Here is a 19,742-nt window from a genome sequence, read left to right on the forward strand (position 1 = left end):
GCCATGTGATTTTGCTTTTGTATTGGTTCCTTACTCCTCCATCTCTCCACCCATTTGTCCTTTCCCTCCCCTGAATGATCTCATTCAACTGTTCCTCGTTTCCTGACTTGTAAATATACTACCCTGTTCCCCAGTTTCTCTAAACCACATTGTGCCAGTGGTCTATAGTATTCTTAGTCATGGTCAGCATTGTTCTGCTTTGCATTGGTTTTCTAGTACTTTGTATACATTTGTGTTTAGTTCTTGTTCTTGTCTTACTGCGGTCCCTCGTTTGAGTGTTTTGTTTGTTTCTAGTCTTCTTCTGTTACTTTGGTATTTTATTTTTCTTTTGGCTGTGTTCTTTTCCACATCTTTGGATATTATTTTTTAATAACAGATATTTGCAAATGCAAATACTGCTTCCTCACTGACATGGCCAGCATCTTTATTACCGCTGTCAATAAACAATGGGCACATCTGAAATTCAACAGCGGATGGCATTAAACTTCTGCCCTTGACCTGAGCTCTACAACGAAAGTTGTTTCCACTGACAGGGCTCCGGGGATCATTCACACTTATACCTCTTAAATTGGACTATCAGCATCTCTGGGGAACAAGCATGCTGTAATGTAAGTAACCCTACTGTGATTTTGTGGAAAAACACCTTAAGTTGCTGTGAAGGAGTAGCAGTTCTCATTGATCACAACATGCATATATACTGAATGCTTGTGAACAAATATATGCTCTCAATGTATTTTTGGGGGTAATCAGTGCTTACTTAAAAAAGGAGGGATTGCACTGTTCGAGAGTCATATAACATGAGACCAAAATGGAGCGAGAAATGCAGGTAGTTATCTTAAGTATAATGGCATCAAGGTTCAGAGGGAAGTCGTACCAGAGCAGCTTGCTATTGGAGTGAAGAGATGTGCACCTCTTTTCACTTCTCTGTCTCCTTCTTCGGATCGAGGCACTGTCCATGTGGAGGGTCATCTCCTCCTGTTTCTCCAGAGGTGAGGTGCTTGCTAGAAAGGACAGGAGGGGTTGCAGGGGGCTATTACTTAACTGCCAGCAGGATCTGGGGCATCACTGTGTGTCCATTAGCTCATGTCCTTTAACATAAGTAACATAGTGTGACAGGTACAAGGAGCGAGCGAAGTGTTTTTATTCTCCATAATGTAAAAACAAAGAAGCACAGTGGTGAGCTGACTTAGTGCTGGCAGTAAGTCTCAAGGTGCTGAGCAGAGCTACCAACTTGGAGCATCTCGCTACAGCAGCAAGGAAACAATGCACAGCAATAGACAAGCATTCCTGTGGGCTTAAATAAGGCAGAAACGCAAAGACAAACAAGGGACAGGTGCAGGTAACCAATAATCAGGGGATAAGAAAGGTGTGTGTGTGTGTGTGTGTGTGTGTGTGTGTGTGTGTGCGTGTGCGTGTGCATACGTGCGTGCGTGCGCGTCTGTCCGTCCCTTTGGCTGGGTGCCTGGTGCACAGTGACACATAGGCGTGGGACAATTAGATTAGCTAGCCGTTAAGAAGCTCAGGATGGAGCTGTTAGCTTAAGGCTAGCTTGCCAGAAAAAAAAACAAAAAAACAACAACTTAAAAGTAGTCTTTAGCTTGAGACAAGGCAGTGGGAGCAGCTAGCTGAATGCTAAATTAAATACAAAGGGATGAGGTGCATAGCGCCATTTAGCATAGTGTAGCTTATTTATCTCCTGCAAGAGGGTTTAATAATGTACGCTGCTTAATGCTTTTCAAAGGATTGTCATAAGCCATTGTGGCATTTGCTTATTGTGGCATTTGCTTTGCCTAGAGTACAGATAGAAAATGTGCTTAAACTGGCATAAACACAGTAGTGCACTATTTTGGTACGGTGCAGTGTGAGAACTGGACAGCAAATTGCTGAATTTTATACCACTTTATTTACTAATTCCTCCACTTTTTCAATTCAAATATGTGAAATTTACTTACACACCTAACCACATGATCATTCCTAATGTGTAAAGTACATGAAAAGAAAAAGCAATGAAAAGGTAAAAAAATATATAATATCAGTGAAAGCCTGGATTAACATCAGCCCCTAATGGCCCTCTTTAAATCAAGAAGGTCTTAGTAATAAAATTCAATTTAGCAAATGTGGTTCTACACACAGATTATACCTTTGCATATGAGGCCCTGGAGTTTAGTCACAAAGGCTTTGTTCCTATGATGTATGTCTCTGTAGTAAATGTAATCAAACAGATGCTTTTTATGAAGGAAATGGTATCTTCTTATAGGAGCCTGTTGGACACTAAAATGCTACAGCAGTGTTATTCATTTAAACACAATGTTCAAACCCAGCTGAAGTGAACAAAATTGTTCAGATAGGGCCGTAAAGGTGCGCAGATGGTTGTTTTAACATCCCACCCCCACCAACACTACAGGCAGCATACCCGAATCCAGAGAGACACTCTCAGGGTTGAGCAGGCCAGGCGACAGTGGCTCCGCTTCCAGTGGGATCAGCTCCGTCTCGTCAGTCATCCTTCTGCGGAGGCTGCCCCTGAAGGAACCATCCCTCCGGGAGCCGCAGGGCGTGCGCCGGTCCCAGGTCCACCTCCTCTCACAGGGTTCACTCAGGTCTACCAGGTCCAAGGATGTAGACAGGACTAGGAGATCGAAACAGGGTTCAGAAGGAGGTGCTGTGGACTAGAGCTGCCCTTGAGCAGCCTATGAAAAGTTCAGTGCACAGAGCTTTGTGCAAAAAAACAAAAAAAAAAAAAACAAGCATTGTAAAGGAAACACTAATTTGGCAGATAAAATTCTTCAAATGATTGAACAAATTTGATCATGTCCTTTTTCCCATTGATTAAAATGGAAGAAGCATAACAAGAGAAGGACAGAGATGGTAGCACTATGAAATGAACATAACCTGCAAGAGTGTGCAAGATCATTGCATAATTTTAGCACTGTGGAGGTATTTCAGTGAAGCCCTGTAGAACACCTTCCTCCAAAAATGTCTCATCTGACCTTTTAGATTTAAAGACTTGCGCAACTTAGTTGTTTGTAGACTCACTCATATTTATGGCTAAATATGAACGTACAGCTAATTTGAACTTGAGAGTGCGAACAGTGACTGCAAGGAGATGTAAACAGTGTGAGTGACAGGGTGGCTAGACGAAAAACCAAGGGATGGGGGAACGGAACAGATGCTGGAAGAGGAGGAGAAGCAGATGACACAAGAACAGATAACAGAGGAGAGAAAAGATAACAAGAGGAGAAAGAGAACAGAAGCTAGAGGAGAAGAAGGAGAACAGATGACAGAGGAGGAGAATAGATGAGAGTGGAGCGCCGAGAGGAGGAACCTGCTGTGTTGGAGGTGACTGGCCGCGTGGCCCCGTCACTCTTGCTCATGCTCTGGAAATCATCGATGGAGGGACTCAGTAGCGGCCGGCTTTCTTGGTGCTTGCAACCCAGCTGCAAGACACAAGAAAGAGAGGCGCAATGCCATCACACTGCCGTCATATTCAAACACATACTCATAAGGTGTCACGTTAATAGCGTTAACATTATTGGATTGACATGGATTTGTTTGGGACCATAGCAAATAATGGCAATTTACAAAACAGTTCTTTTTCTTGCAACATGGTGTTTTTTCTTCACAGTGCATTTGCAGAATATATGTTTGTAGTGTGTAGTTGATGTTCATTAATGTAAAGCGTAATGTCAAAAGGAGCAGAGTTTATAATACGGAGAGTGCAAAACATCAACCATAAATCAGATAGGTGAGCTGGTGAAACAGTTATTTTTAGATATTGAGCTAATATTAGCTTCAGCACACATCTCTGTGAAGGTCATTGTTTTTCACAGAAAAACTCTACCAGACACTGTCATGAATGTCATGATACGTAATTATCTTTCCACAATATTTACACTAAGCAACCACTTTTTAGAAACACTTACCATTTAGGTGTACTTTTAGAATATAAGCAGTGGCCATGCACAGTTTTGTTCACCACCTTCGAGCTGTTCATCGTTGTCAATTTCTGACCACAGGATAGCTGTCTGCTAGATATTTTTAGTTGCTGGACCACTCTCAACACAGCAGTAACAATGATATGCTTAAAAACTGGCAGACAAGTGTAGCAGCCTACTATCACCATGCCCACCATTGTCACTGTGTTGAACCCAAGGAGCACTGCTAACGATGTTTTATGGGCATGGAGCCCCCCCTCCATGCCCATAAAACATCGTTAGCAGTGCTCCTTGGGGTCAGAAATTGACTGCTAATTAATGGAGCAGAAGATAGCTGACAAACTTTACATGACAAACTCTGCATGGCAATCTTTAAGTATACACGTATAAAGTATACCTATTATGTAGTTGTATCAAATAAATTGACAAGTGACTCTGGGTAGCTAGACAGGTGTTTCTAATAAAGTACGCAGTAAGTATACATCCCTGACACCTAGTTCACCTTTGTATATCTTCCAGTAGAATTTATGTTGACTATCAAAAACTATAAAATGGACGTACAAAGATGTCCTTCACACAGGTTGACATTGACCCCTCAAACTATAATTCAACTTATACATCAGCAATAAACATGACAGATTCCTCATTTCGGCAGGTTTTTTAGAAAGAGAACTTTATACCCAGTGCATTGGATCCTGTTCCAGAGGTTATGAGTGCAAAATGCTGGATCATGCATTTTTTTCCCCCATGCCTGACAGAAGCACAAGTAACCTTCTCTAGCTCTGCACTGCAAAAGGACACTCTGGAATTTCCAAATTTGGCCTGTTGTATGCAACATTTCCAATTCATGCCATACAAAGGGCACACAGATTATCCAATGTAGAGCTCATCATTATGTAGTGAGGAAAGCAGGACTATCTGCCATAAACCAAGCCATCCAAATCTCCCAAGCTGTTTGCTAAACTACCACTAAGAATAGTCGACTAGGTCACTAATGCTTGCCAAATGGTGGTTTCCCTTGCAACAACCACTAAACATTTGTTTACATGTGAATGTTCTATAGAGTTTCAGATGTCCACCACAGCTGTCTTTGAAAACTGTAGGAAGTCTGTGATGTACTGAGCAGGATCGGGGGGGAGGGGGAGCCACCTGGATTCTTTCATACCAATGCTGGACAAATGACGCATACATAAAAGTAAACAACATCAACATACAACTCTAGATAGAACACAAAAAAGACCACCAGCTTGAACAGAACGGAGCCTGAAAACGATGTTGAACAGCTGCTTATGGGGAGTGGTTCACACATTAAATAGCTTCCTTCTTGGAACGCCAAGTAAATGCATAAATTAGTTTGGTGCATTGGAGTGTTCACTAATGATAAGCTAAAGGCACTCTTGGACTATCCCAAGTTTAAGGATGGAAAATATTGTTTATCTTGTTCACACTCCATAAAGCAGCTTGACTTACAGACAACAAAACAGCTATAGCAGCTGTTGATGGAAAACAATACTAGCAAGAAGCACTTCACCCTTATTCCTGCTTTGTGCATGGGACTGTCTTTAACAGTCATTAAGAAAGTGCTCAGAGCTTACTGTTGGTGGGTGTATGTGTTCAGCCCACCTTGGTTGTCACGGTGAGGAGGGGGTTTCCGTCTGAGGATGCCTTACTTGGTAGCTCCTTCAGCACCATGGCAACCACCCCAGAGTCTTTCCCCTACAACAGTGAAATCAACTATGTCAGTTTGTGGCAAACCACTTTACATGCCCATCAATCCAAATGTTCATAATTTTCCAAGTTTTCTGACTTGCTATACACATTATCTCTTCTGTGCCACTACGAAACACAAGAAGCCTTTCCCACTCTGAGCGTTGATGTCATGCTAAAACCATTGCCATCTCATGGCCATAGACTGTAGCAATATGGATTGAAACACTGAATGAGCATTCATCCTGGAATTACTCCATTCCGGGTACTGAACAGACACTGTCCATCACCTCTACACATTTCACAGTGCTTTCACTAGGCTCTCCCTCACTTCACCCCCAATGTTAAACACTTAAGAAGGACCACTGGGATACTGACAGCAGGACTTAAGGCAATCTGGCAGACATGTTTGACACTGCAGAATACCATTTAAGCCCTATCAAAAATGCTAGGCTCTGTATGAGAAAATGACACAGTAGCTTTGTTGATTCCATGTGGCAATTCTTGCGTATTTTAAGACAGAAGCAGTCAAATGGAAATCAATTAGGGCAAACCTTATTTATGACAATATACAGGAATTTTCTAAAATTAAAGAAATTAAAATAAAATAAAGACACCGAGCAAAGCTGTTTGCTTTGCATGTGTTATATACAGGTGTTGCAAATTCTGACAGAATATTTATGTCAGAGGAGGCATGCAAAAATCATGTGAATTAATATAGCGCACCTTCAGAGAACTGCCTATCTCACAACAAAATGTATGTCATCAGTGAACCTTTGCCAATTAATTTTCTATTCTTTATCGTGGCGTAGTTAGTACCACAGTTCAAATTTCCGCGCCAAGGTACGTTATGTAACAACGTCCGGGACAGGAATGGCGCGGGCATAACGGTCCCATTTATAGCATCGGCTCATCCATATTTAACGAAGTCCGTCCACAGCAGTGTTAGTGCTGTCCACTGCAGTCATTTCATGATATGTAGCGTAACATAAAAATACTATAGTAAACTCTATATCCTTTTATGCTATGCTACAGGTCTCGCGGATTGCATAAACGGGATTTATTTTGAAGGACAGTACAGTGCAGGGTGCAATATAGTTTACAGTGTATATTAGTATATTAGAGTTACATACAGTGTAATATGCACTTTCACAATCTATAGTCTATTGTTATTTACCTAAATAATTCCTATTCATCGAGAGCAAGCTCAAATGTTATAGGCTACTACTGGAGTTCAGGCTGCCCGATTTAGTTTAACGAGTATCAAAGAAAAACCAACCAAGCCAAATGCAACCGTCCCAAACTTCAAATTACAGTAGCTGGGTCGGCGACTATTCATGTTCCGCACTATTTGTTTTTAGTCAAAGCTTGTGCTCCCTCGTGGATTTGACGATTCATCCGCGTAATTGTGTGCGCTCCACACAAATACTGCCACGAGACATATCAAATCCCTAGTGCCAAGTGGACACTGCACTTTCAAAATTTCTGAATCGCTATCCTGCTTACACTATCCATTCATCCCCCGTGACTTGTTATTTTGTTCACGTAGAGGTGTGCATACTAAACGAGACGCAGACGCAGCTAACGAGTAACAGGAGCTTTCTACTAAGGAGATCCCCGACGAAATACCGCTCCATCACGACAATACGCAAGAGACCTGTATCACGTGGTATGCAGAGCACGTAAAGCTGGAGCCTGAACAAATGGCAATAGATTTTCTGCATCACCTCGAACATAAACAAGAAGAAAGATAAATAGAAGAATGTTTTGGGAAAAAATGGTTGATTAGACATGGGCAGCAAAGACGAGCTATTCTTTGAGGGGTAAACAGTGCTGGAAAACGCAATACAACCTTTGAAAAGGTCACGCAAAAATAAAATCCGGGTTTCACGAGTGTCCTGACTTGATACAGGCTAACGATATCAAGACTTTTATGTATTTTGTGCGAACAGAAAGCTCAGTTTAAAGCCAAATACGTTCATTCTCACTCATGGACAAATAGACCAATGTGAAAACTATTATGATATGAAAATAATCTTTCTATTTATTCACATCATTCAGCTATTAAGAATAGTCTTAAAAGGTGTAACAGGTAACCTCGTGGGTTGGGGCTAAAATATGTACCCAAAAAGTCAAATAATTAGTCTCTCTCTCTCCCTCTCTCTACCGCTCCCTCTCTCCCTCTCTCTCTATCCATCTATCTGCGCGCACACACACACACACACACACACACACACACACTTTCTCAAATGTTATTGTCAATAACAAGATCTAAAGCTTTAATTTCCGTCTGTCAATTTCAGGAGTTCCTAATTTATATGCAAATATAAGAATGATTGCATATATATCAACAAAACAGGTCACAGGCAATAAATATTGTTACGTTTGGGCAGTTCGGAGATTCAGATATTTTGGAAGTCGTGTAGTGTCTACTTAGCGTTAGAACTACTCACACTACAAAATTTGACCAGATTAATCGTCGGGAATTTAAATATCATACGCCTACAGTCGGCGACGGCTAGCAGAGCGGAAAAATCGAGTTGCTGGAACCTTTCACACTACATGAACGTTATCATATAGCGGTTGTCGCCGAGGCCAAACATTCGTTCAGCGTTCACCCGGTATAAGACTTCCACGCAGAAGGCTATTGACCTTTAATGTACACTCAGAACGTCTTGCTCCGCAGCGCCTAGGCAGCTAAGGAGACGGCGTCACATCGGAACTAAAAATAATGTGGGCGGATACAGCGTTAACAATCTGCAGTACTAGCTTCTAACATTATGTCTAAAATTATATTCTCACTGCAACTAGATAAAATCAAGCACACCTGAACCTTTAATAATAAATATGTATATTTTTTTTATAAAAATGTTAACATTAATCAGCAATCTAATAGGTCAAAACACAGTATTTAGTGTCACTCAAAAGCTCAAATTCAGAAGGACAGATGATATACTCTTTTAGAGTTTTGAGTTAGCCTAAATACACTGACCCACAGGTAAAAGGCTCATTTATTTTTAAACAGCACATTTTTTTTTAATGAAGAGCACAGACTATCTCACAATCTTACTTTTTGCCTTGTAGCCCTTAACTCTGTGATGATACATCTTACATTATGTGTACACTAAGGTAAAGGACCACTCTGGATGCCAAACACAGGCCTACCCCTAGACATGATGAGAAAGGGAATGAGAAAAAAATCACTGATGTGGCTAGGGAGAATAAGCATAACAACTAAATAATACGTCTGGAATTGAATATATTATATATGATATGTTAAGATATGTTAAAAATAAGCACTGTTTAGCACTTTTTTGCATGGGGGGGGGGGGTGACAACTTCATTCCCCCCCTATTTTTCCTTTGGTTGTTGAGTGTAATGACTGCAGCCTCCACGTGTGGCAGCAGACTCAGCTTCTGTTTACTTTGTGAAAATGGACTGTTTCTGTGAGAGGACTGCTGGCAGAAGCAGCATTGCAGATTGCTAGCATCAGCACCATATCCATCTGACTTCCCGTAGTGCCAATGCAGCCTCAGCAGGTGGACTGTAGCCACTCAGCTCTCATGGGACTGGAGACAAAAACGCTGCCTTCAATGACAGGAGGATTCTTTTAGCAGAGATTAATTTTATTATAGTAACACATTAATCATGTTTGCCAGAAGCGAAACATTAAGAGTCAAGGTCAGAAATTAATTCTCCTTATTGAGATATCTGATTTGATATCTGTATCAAAATGGTGTGATATCTATTGAAGAGTACAAAATGAATTTTGAAAGGACACCTAGAGGCTTTGTGACCAAGCCCATGAGAACTACTTCTTTGTACTCTGATTCACAGAGATCAAAGAGAACATGGTTTCATGATGGATTGTCTCTGATCCAAATGAATTACAAGGGCTGTTAGATGTTTCATAGCACATTAGCCTGTGCAAAGGTTTCCTCTGCAACATCTATAATGCCACATCGCCTTTTAGATTAAACAATTGAGATACATATGAAGATTAATCTTTGTCATAATCTGCAAGATTTAATCACAGGACAGATATTATATCAGGCCACTGGCAGAATTCTCTCCAGAACAAGCTTGTATATGTTGATATTTGCAACTGCTGAGTTTTACTGTAAAGAAAGTGAGGCAGGTATCTTTTTTAGTCTGTGTGACTTTAATACTCAGGACCAAATTTGTTCCAAAGGTCCTGGCCAAATATCAGTTTCACATTACTGCTGCCTCCAATGGCTTGTTCAGATTTTGCATAGCAACAGAGTTTTTCTTTCTGATTATATTTTTATCACATTGTAGAAATGCTGCCTCTAAAATTCTAAGAAAGACTGAGTCAAATAATTAAAGCATAGCCAGCTGCATCAAGAATAATATTATTTTGTATAAAATATGGTCTAGTACTGAACCTGATTTGTGCACTGAACCTGATTTGTGCAGAAAGCACAGTAAAAAGACACATCATTAATCGTTCACATTCGAGGTCAGTGCTGCCTCAGAGTCACATCAGTAGCTAATTATCATTAATCATACATTCAGGAACACTGGTTTAATCAAAAATTATTCTAATATCAGCATCCTGTGTTTTCCCTTCCCTTGGTACACTTACAGTAGAAATGCTTTATGTACCTATATCATGGAATTAAACCGTATGATAACAGAATTTGAAGGCCGGGCGGACAAGAGGTTTGAGGACAAGAATCAATAACATGAGTACAATCCATGCAGCCCAAATATGTCTCGAGGTTGCCCCCCAAAAGCTAGCATTATCTGCTTTTTGATTTGGCCTCGTTTCACAATAATCCTTACTGTTCCTGATCCCAGGAATACTATCCATCCAAGCATCTGCACTGCCATTTGGTATTCGATCTGCAGGCAGGGCATGATCTGGTTTAGGGACCGAGGCATAACATCTGCAAATGCATCTTTAAATCCAGATAAATTTACTGATTAGATATTAGCTTAAACTGCTGGAAAGGCTGCTCTGCATAGGCTTTCATTTGATCTATATCTGCAAGTCACGGAAGAGACACATTACAGAGGCAAATGTGTGGGCATCCCTCATGTTCCATATAACTGACAAACAAATGTGCTGTAATCCCACCACAGATAAAGGCTATCTTATGAATTATGATAAATGAGATTGTGCAGGGTAGATAGTTTTCCAAATTAATTTACTTTCAGCCACAGTTTTCTCATTCAGAATCGAATGTTCTGTCCAATAATATTCTATTTCTAAAGCTCAGTGTAAATAGGACTTTTAAAGTACTTGTAGACTCTATGCTTCTAGCAACATTATATAATGTGTGCAATAATGCATTTGTTAACCAGTCACTTTTAGTCTGCACTGATAATACATTGAACCCTCTTTTCAATAGTTCTTTGCAGCCCCAGTGTTTCAGGTCTTGCTGTCCGGCAATCAATCTAAACGTGTAAGGTTACAGTATCACTTTCAGTTCCAGCAAGCTGGGAAAATGATGCTTTTTCCATTGACATTCATCTTCATTTACTTTATTGATTGTTTTTTTTGGGGGGGGGGGGGGTTTGTCTGATTTAGTTTGTGGCTCCATCAAATTTTTTTATTAGCCTGAGGATCAACTAAACTCTGATCTGCTCTGGTTCTGAGCTACCGGAGCATCTTGTGTTGCTCAAACATCCCATGGCAGCTCAGCATGAAGATGTTAAAATTTTTAGTCTACTGTTTATTTGTGTATTCTTCTATACGGTGCTTGAAATGGAATCAAGGTCTTGCATCCATGACAATAAAAACCAAACATTTAGATTTAGATTTTGCCCTCTCAATATCACCGGACCTTTTAGTGGTCAATAAAGCAGGTTCATGTTACTCAACTCCACTGGCAAACCTTGGTTGCTTAGCACATAAGGACAGATTGAAGAGCACAACGTGTTTGCATTTAAACAGGACAAATAGCAAATATTTGGAAAACACAGAACAACACTCACTGGAAATATGTGTAATTGTAACTATAAACTTATATTATTCAGTTTTTAAATATACTCTATAATGTATTAGACACATAGCCTTTATGTGGTTTTACAATGCCTGAGGGTTTTATCAATTTCTATTCACATATAGCATAAAGCATATATTCTACATATATACTAACTGTTTAAAACAGGCTAAGCTCTCTCAGGTGTGTTGAGAATATCTAAGCATGCCTATGTCAAATGAACAAAGCCTTCATAAATGTCTTGGAAATGTCAATCAATGCCTGGCTGCATATTTGCTCACTGACATGGGAATACTAAGACAGCTATTGAGCTTGTGAAAAATCAGTTTCAGTCCAGCTCAATGGCTGGGCAGAATTTTTTTGCTTGGGTTATGTTCCAAAATGGCATGGCTGGCCTATGAAATGGAAAATCCTCAAGCAATCTCACAATCACCTACACATTTAGTTGCTGACAGAGGCAGAACTGAGCCAGTCTATCAGATGAGACAAACAACTATTAGCAGATATTCAGAGAATGAAGCTGTTTACTCAAGCAGAAGATGAAGGTTTTAAAAAAGTGGATCAAAGGACTTTCACACACTTTATTCTCAGGGTTCAGAAAGAACAGGACAGGGCACAGCATATTGCCCAAGACCCCAGACCAAAGCTGAAAAGTAGCTCCCAAGGAAGACATGCCTGATATAAACTTGCTGGTGTTTTGTGTGTGTACAGCATCCATGCTCTCAGCCTCTAGATAGAAGAACTGTGTTGCTTCAAAGATATTCAGGATTTTGACTTTGTCCCACAGATATTTTATATACATTAGTGGTTGATATTGGAGTTTGTAGGGTCACATTCACATACGCCACATACAGCAAGCAGTACACTAAGTTAGCTTTGCAATGTGTAAAGCTAACTTACACAGCTTTAATAAAAGCTTATTTACACATTCTCCAGTGCCATGCATTGCAAACACTGATCAACAATGGAACAGAAAAACAGAACTCCACATATTCATCCTAGAAATATATATTTGCAAACTGTAGGCAGATGTATAAAATGACTACACGACATTCAAGAATTCACCTGTTGTAAGTGAATTTACAGGGTCCCACTGATGTGGAGAATAAGGAGAGATCCCTGCACTAACTCCAGATACATTTTCTAGCAGGACATGTAGTAGACTTAAAACGAAAAATAGTTGATGGCAAAGCACACTTGATGTAAGCTCCCAAAAGTGTGAACATCTCATCATCACTCTTGTAAGGAGGCAACAGGCAACACTGAACTTCATCAGACTCTATGAAGTTCACATTACCCATCCTTGAATTCCACATTTATGTTGACTGTGACACGCATGTGTTTATATAGTCAGCATAAGTCCAAGGAAAGCAAACTCTTTTTTGTTTTGCTTTTGCAATTCAAATTGTCACTAACTGGCATGCTGACACATGTAAGAACCAGTGTGTGTGGACAAACACAGCATGCACACATTCATAGTCTTATGTGACATATATACATGTAAACACACATATGTCTCAATACAATTATTTAGAAGACAGACCCTATGTATCTATTGGAATATACTGTAAATATTTTTATATGTTTTATTTGGATTGGTAATCAATTTGGCCAGAATTTACCACTGGATTTAAAACTGACAGTTTTGAAAACAGCAGGAGCTCATGATTGAACAAAGTGAAAACGTACAAAACTCATATATTAAGACTTATAATTGTGAACTGTCAAACTTTTTTTCATGAGTTAATGTCTTATAACTCTGTCCATGATATAATTGATGCATGGTAAACATAAAGCTAACAAGGAAATGTTTATAACAAATGTGCAATAATAAATTAGACCTAGAAAATTATTTTATAATATTAATTTCTTATTTAAGAAATATTCTGGCATTAAATATGACGAGGCCCACTATTAGAATCGCATCCAAGTGTAAGGTGTAGGTCAGTTCCGTATGCGAACAAGCGCTTACCTTGTAACCCTGCCTACATCATGACTGTTTCCTCAAGTTCAATCCCGTTCAGTTTTTCACGGCTAAATCCTGTCTAGTCGCTGAATATTTCTCTCATACTTACTGATACGTTATTTTACAAGACATGACATCAAGTGTATGTTTTTAAATAAATAAATAAATAAACCATACCGACCGCCCACACGGCACGAATTATTTAGTTTGACTCGCACACGTGCTGAAATTTCCTACGCACCGCTGAGAAAACGCGCAGAGACAAAAGAAAATATCACGCGAACTTACCTGTGAGTGCCCCTGATACATATTCAGTTCAGCTGATGAAAAATAGCTACGTTGATCCTGCACTTAACAGTCAGTCTCACTCTACTACAGTAAATTCTATAGGAGGAAACAGACTGTGGAGGAGCTATCCCCTCGTCAAAGGTGCTGAATCCCGACTCCGCGTTCTGTTTTCATCTCCAGGTGCCTGAACATGTAAAGACACCATACGTGGTGGACCGCTAAATGCTGGATAAATCTGAGTTGGTTACGTGGTTGTCACGCTGTAAACCCAGGACTCTAGCAATCAGCACAGGACATGCCCCAAGTCTCACCGCCCTACACGCACTTCGTACTGTTCCTCCCCAGGTCGCTATGTTCTCAATCAATCAGGCAAGGGCGGAACTGCCTCGCTGAGTCGAATGCCCACTTCTCATAAATTATGTCAGTGTTCCCAATTTGAATGTGTTTTGCTGACGGGCTGCTTACACTAGGCTGCGTTTTGATAGGCTAACGTGTGCTTTAGTTTTACTGATGCTGATCACAGGACTTGAATGAACCCTGCATGCGATAGGCTAACGCATAGTTGACAGGCTTCTCTTTTTGTTTACTCGTTGTTTAAGCTGTTATCATTACTATATTTACCTCATCTCTCTCTGCCTAGCATCATCCATCAAGATTATTCAGAGGAATGAGTTGGCCTTTGATGTAAAGGAAACTAGCCTATATGCCCTTACACGTGACTTAAAAAAAATTACAAGTATTTACGATGTAATTAATGTATTTCCCACACTGGTATGCTTGTGATTTTAATAGGTCACCTACTTTTACATTATTTGTTTTTTCCATCCTACAGTAACACATATCCCCGAATAATATATTCTACATGTCCCTCAAAATATGTTTTTAAGTAAATAATTGATAAGTGTGGAAGGGCCAAGATCCAGTGATGGTTTTGCCTTGCACACACTTCAGCCAGCAGCTGAGACCCGACGGAAGCTTTTATTATGATTGATTATGTGTTTTGCCCATTTACCATTTCAGGTTTAATTAACACCGCCTTCTAATTGTGTTCTAGTCAAGTGCAGTCATTCATTTTGTTGCCTATTGTCGCTTCAAATTAATGAGCTGTATTCTTCCATTGTGATAGCATCACTTCTCAGGCCTCAATTAATAATATGGTCAACATCGCAAATCCCTACAGCTGTGAATTATCACTTTCTTTTTTCCTCAATTTATTCAGCCCCCTTTAGCTGAAGAGAAAATGGCATGTACACAGAATACCAGCTCTATGAAAATGGCGGTTTTCTGATCATTTTTAACTCATTTGAATTAACTGTCCCATGGGTATATGCATTTTCAAGGAAAGTCTTCTGTTCAATTTGGCAAACACTTATAAATACTAAAGATAAGCAAACACCTGCCTGAAAAATATTTTAAGGATACTAAATGGCATTCAAGGAACTAAAAGTATTTGCCCTGAATTATAGATGGTGTTGATTCAAGATCTCAAAACCTAAATGGTGTCTTGACACCTTGTTTCCTATAAGTCTATAAGAGTTTTACACACACACACACAGTCACGATTAGTCCCTCCTGTCTTCCGTGTTCCGTGTTTTCCTTGTCTTGTGTGTTTCAGTCCCATTCCATAGTTTCGTTTTCTCCGCCCCTCCTTTGATTGCTTACACCTGTCCCTCGTTTCTACCTTGTTATGTTCATGTATTCAAACCCTGTCACGTTCCCCGTGTCTTTGCTGTTCGTTGTTTATTTGAGTGGTTGTGTTTCTTTGACTCTGCGCGTTTATGTTAGGATTAATGTTTGGATGTTTGAAAGCCCGTCGTTTGGTAGCCTGTTTTGTTATCCTAGCCTTCGTGAAGGACCTCTGAAATGTTCTGTTTCTGTGGAAACCATGTGCACTGCATTTCTTTCTGTAAATTATTTATCTTAATGCAGCATTGGTACGTGCCAATTTATTCGAAATGCAAATGCCTTTAATTCATTTCTTCTTTACGCTTATGCAAATTAATTCAAAGAGAAAACGCTTACTTCAGTGTTTCAGAAGTCTATATTAACTATTTCATGGCACTGAGCAACAATGACAAAATATCTTCTCGGTCATAGGTGTTATCTTGTGGGTTTAACAAAATAATCATTGCATAATTATATATACTTGCAAAGTTCAATTTACAGCCAAAAATGTCCACTGGCAAAAGTTTTTTTACACTGCTTTAAAATAAGAGCAAAATCAGAAAAATCTATAATAAAGAGTTTATCAGAACTATTTCTTAATCATTAAAAATCGATCCATCTCATTTCTCAATTATTTGATGTTCTCTATACATCTGATGATCTCCAACTCTTATTTCAGATGTAGTCATGATACCTTTATAATCACCACCTGCTAGCACGTAACAGTATATTCTGACGTCTAATCACGTCTAGATTAGATCTGAAACAATGACTCGACAGCTAGGATAAGCCTACAAGGTGCATTTAAAATGAAATATCCCTAGCAGACTGTTTAGAAAACCTGTGGAATATGTAGTAGTTTGTTGGGTCATAGCATCATCTTAATTAACTACATCTGTAAAATTGGTTAATATTATCTTAAATTATATCCCATTTTGTAAACAAATTCTGTGTTGCATCAGATCAAGATCCTGGATATTCATATAGCTATAAGTCAGTAAAGTAAAAATATGCTAGAAGTTATTTCTTGCTGCAAGTCAGTACAAAAACAAAAAGTACGTTTCCACTGAAATATAGAGCTAATGTCAGCATAGTAACCACATGTTCATATAAGTTATACATCAGTGTTTTGTGTAAAAAAAAAAAAAAAAAGGTAAATAAACAACAAATACTAAATGATTGGCTACAGTCTCTCATCTCCAAGTCACATTCAAGATGATTAACCAGTTATTTGTTGATTCAAGCACATGAATAATCAATTAACAATCTGTATATGATCTGTATCTCATATACAAAGTTAGGAATGGTTAAGGTTGTGGCTTGTGTTGATTTTTTACATTCAGACCTTTTCTTTTGATTTCATTTCATCAGAAACCATCACCACTGCAAATCCAGTATGAGTAAAATGCCCAAAGTGACAATGGCAGAAACTCTCATTTAAGTGTCTTGTTGTCCTCTGTTGTGTTTCTTCTACATTCATTACCTCTGACTGTATTTTGGATGAGACATCTTAAAGAGGCTTCAGTAGAAAATATGACTTGGGAGTTATGGGAAATATGGTGATGTGGAGGCAGACACAGATACTGCATGATCCTGGAAAATACTAGAAAAGACAGTGGTGAGAAGATGGAAATGGAACAAATGTACGTGGAGAGAACAGTGGTTGCCAGATGAAAATACTGGCTTAGAAGGTAGAAAGGGCCAGATGATTGTAGAGCGAGGCAGATATGGAACTTATCTGGAACAAAGTTGAAAGCTCTGGATATGGACATGATTGACAGAGAAGGGTAGCGTATATGGCCAAATATGCTCCCTTTATATGCACATTTTATCCAGGATATTGACTTTGAGTCTAGATTTCCCATTTTCCCCAAAGTTCCATTTACATGGTCCATGAAACAAGTAATTCTTGCTTCTGAATGTGGAGCACAGAATCTCCCTTTCATTCTAGTGCTTGAACAGCACACAAGCTTTTCCATAGGAGAAAATCCAGCAGGTGTTTGACAATAGCTAAACAAAAATGTTATTGCTTCTAAAATTTTTACTTATGACTTTTCAGAAAAACAAAACACAACAACAACAACAACAACAATAATAATAGAGTATGTGTCATGGTGCATCAAGCACCCAACTGGAAGGACATGCCCACTTACAAACACATACGCACATACACCTCTCCTCTATTTAAACCCATAGGTACTCTCCTCTAGTTCTGCGCATTGCTCACCCATACAATGCCATGGACCACACCACAAGTCAATAGCTTGCTGTACTCTTTGTTAATCTTTATACTCATTTGTTATGGAGGACAAAGACCCTCCTTACCCAAAATCACGTCTCGCTCCCTCCCTGCTCACTTCACAGTATGAAGCCTTGCTTACATATTTCATTAATATGAAAATGTCAAAAATGTTTGACTAATTGTTGGCTGGCTGCTGCTCCACAACTCTTCTCTCCTCCTCCTCTCTCTCTTTTCCTTACTTTTGGTCTTTCTACTCCCATCTCCATCAGTGCTTCAATTCTGTTAAGCACTCACTTCTTTTATCCATGGTTCATCTCACCCCAGCCCCTAACAAGCTGCTCTCTCTCTCTCTCTCTCTCTCTCTCTCTCTCTCTCTCTCTCTCTCTCTCTCCCCGCCTCTTTTCCTCTCTGTATCATTTTGCCAGTATTTCCTTTATCTCCAGCTGTGTTTTATGCTAATAAAAGCTTTTCCTAAAGTTTAAGTTTTTTAAGTGATATATGCCGCATGTCCAGAGTAGGAAACTGCCATTAGTCTTTTAAACCACAGACAGTCAAACAAAGTCTGTTTAAGATCAGAGTGTCTATAATTGCATATTGTAGGTTTGGACTTTTGTAGTTCTAATTGTCTGCATTTACACACACAGTCCAGTGTGTGTGAGCATGCACTCATGAGGTGCTGGATTTATTTGCATTCAGTTTGAGTTGATATATCAAGTGTCCCCAGCAGGGTAAATGAGGGTATTTTTTCAGAGAATTAGTTCTGTTTTCTCACTAGACCCATTAAGAAGCTGCAGCTTTTATATTCTTTCCCAGAATACCTTCTCTGTTGCAACTTTCGCCTCCACTATTCCTAATCAGAGGCACATGTCTACCTTCATCAGGCAAAATTGAAGGGTTTCACATTATTCACCTCCTCCTAAAATCCATTTTAAAGTGATTTGCTCCTCATCTGGGAGCATGCTGATGCTTGTGTGAGCATCAAATCAAAGCTCTGGATGCTCTCAGCAGCCTCTTGGTACAGATGAACTGTTTATTCCCTTGTGTGAGTGCTGAGTCAAGGCTGGGCCCCAAAATGAAAGGATTAGTTTGTAGAGATTCCATCCTGGTATACAATAAATAAATAAATAAAAATAACTAATGAGAATCTCTTTGAATAAAACTGTTATTTACATGTTAGTCAAGTAAGTGAAGTGTAATTGCACACTTGAAGAGTTTATTACTCTTGCTACTTGGTTTGGGCGAAAATTGGTTCTCGTTCTGTAATCTGGAGCAATTAAGTAGACAAACTTGCTTTTGGTGAAACCCCTTTGGTAATATATATTATGGGGATTATGGTGCCATGCAACTTACATGCATATTATCAACTTGTTAAAATACACCAAATGTCTGTGGCTCACCATAACATAGAAAAAATTATTTTAATCACTGAAGGATAAGTCAGTTAAAACTACAGCATTTAATAAGATGGGTTTCTTGAGTAGCATGACTTCTAACCTTGTTCCCAGCTTTCAGAAATGGAGGGACCCCTGTAGTTTGATGTGCGGAGGGCCATCATTAGTAAGTCCTATTTGATTTGCCCCGTCTTGACCTGAGGTCAGTGTGATGGACCCTGGCCAAAAAGCCATAGCTCTGCAGCACACAGATGCATGCCAAATTCCCCGCTTGGTCTGGGGTGCTCCAGATGGGCTGATGTCATATTGGTCAGAGGGCATACAAGGACAGCGCAGTGGCTATGGTAACATCTACCAGCTGATTCTGAGAGGTGGGAGCATGAAAGAAGGCCTGACCGGTGCATGGTCAGGATTAAAATCTTAATGTAGTTAACTGCTGTGTTTGCATTGTATGTCTCATGTATTGTATTTCTGCAGACCACTTAAAAAGTGGTAATGCATAAAATATGCATTAACATATATAGCAATAAACTATTCTTAAATTAAGGCATTAAGTATATATTTAAATATATTGCATAAGCC

At 39.4% G+C, this 19,742-nt stretch overlaps 1 protein-coding gene across 6 annotated transcripts in view; it reads right to left on the reverse strand.

Moving 5' to 3' along the window:
- The window catches only part of pex5lb (peroxisomal biogenesis factor 5-like b), a 65,451-nt gene that overhangs the window by 14,193 nt on the left and 31,516 nt on the right, over positions 1-19,742 (reverse strand). Inside the window, exons 1-5 of one of the 6 annotated variants that reach the window (XM_027032376.3) lie at positions 13,863-14,268; positions 5,556-5,648; positions 3,323-3,434; positions 2,414-2,626; positions 875-1,001 (exon numbers count right to left, since the gene is read on the reverse strand). In XM_027032376.3, coding sequence (XP_026888177.2) covers positions 875-1,001; positions 2,414-2,626; positions 3,323-3,434; positions 5,556-5,648; positions 13,863-13,883 — 566 coding nt within the window. In that variant the 5' untranslated portion in view covers positions 13,884-14,268. Of the gene's footprint in view, positions 1-874; positions 1,002-2,413; positions 2,627-3,322; positions 3,435-5,555; positions 5,649-6,816; positions 7,282-13,862; positions 14,269-19,742 lie in introns of those variants that run through there. The other 5 variants (XM_035527854.2, XM_035527853.2, XM_035527855.2 and 2 more) reach the window with 5 other exon arrangements.

The sequence above is a fragment of the Electrophorus electricus genome, chromosome 11 (genome assembly GCF_041902795.1).
Source record: "Electrophorus electricus isolate QZ-2024a chromosome 11, ASM4190279v1, whole genome shotgun sequence".
NCBI classification, from domain to species: domain Eukaryota; kingdom Metazoa; phylum Chordata; class Actinopteri; order Gymnotiformes; family Gymnotidae; genus Electrophorus; species Electrophorus electricus.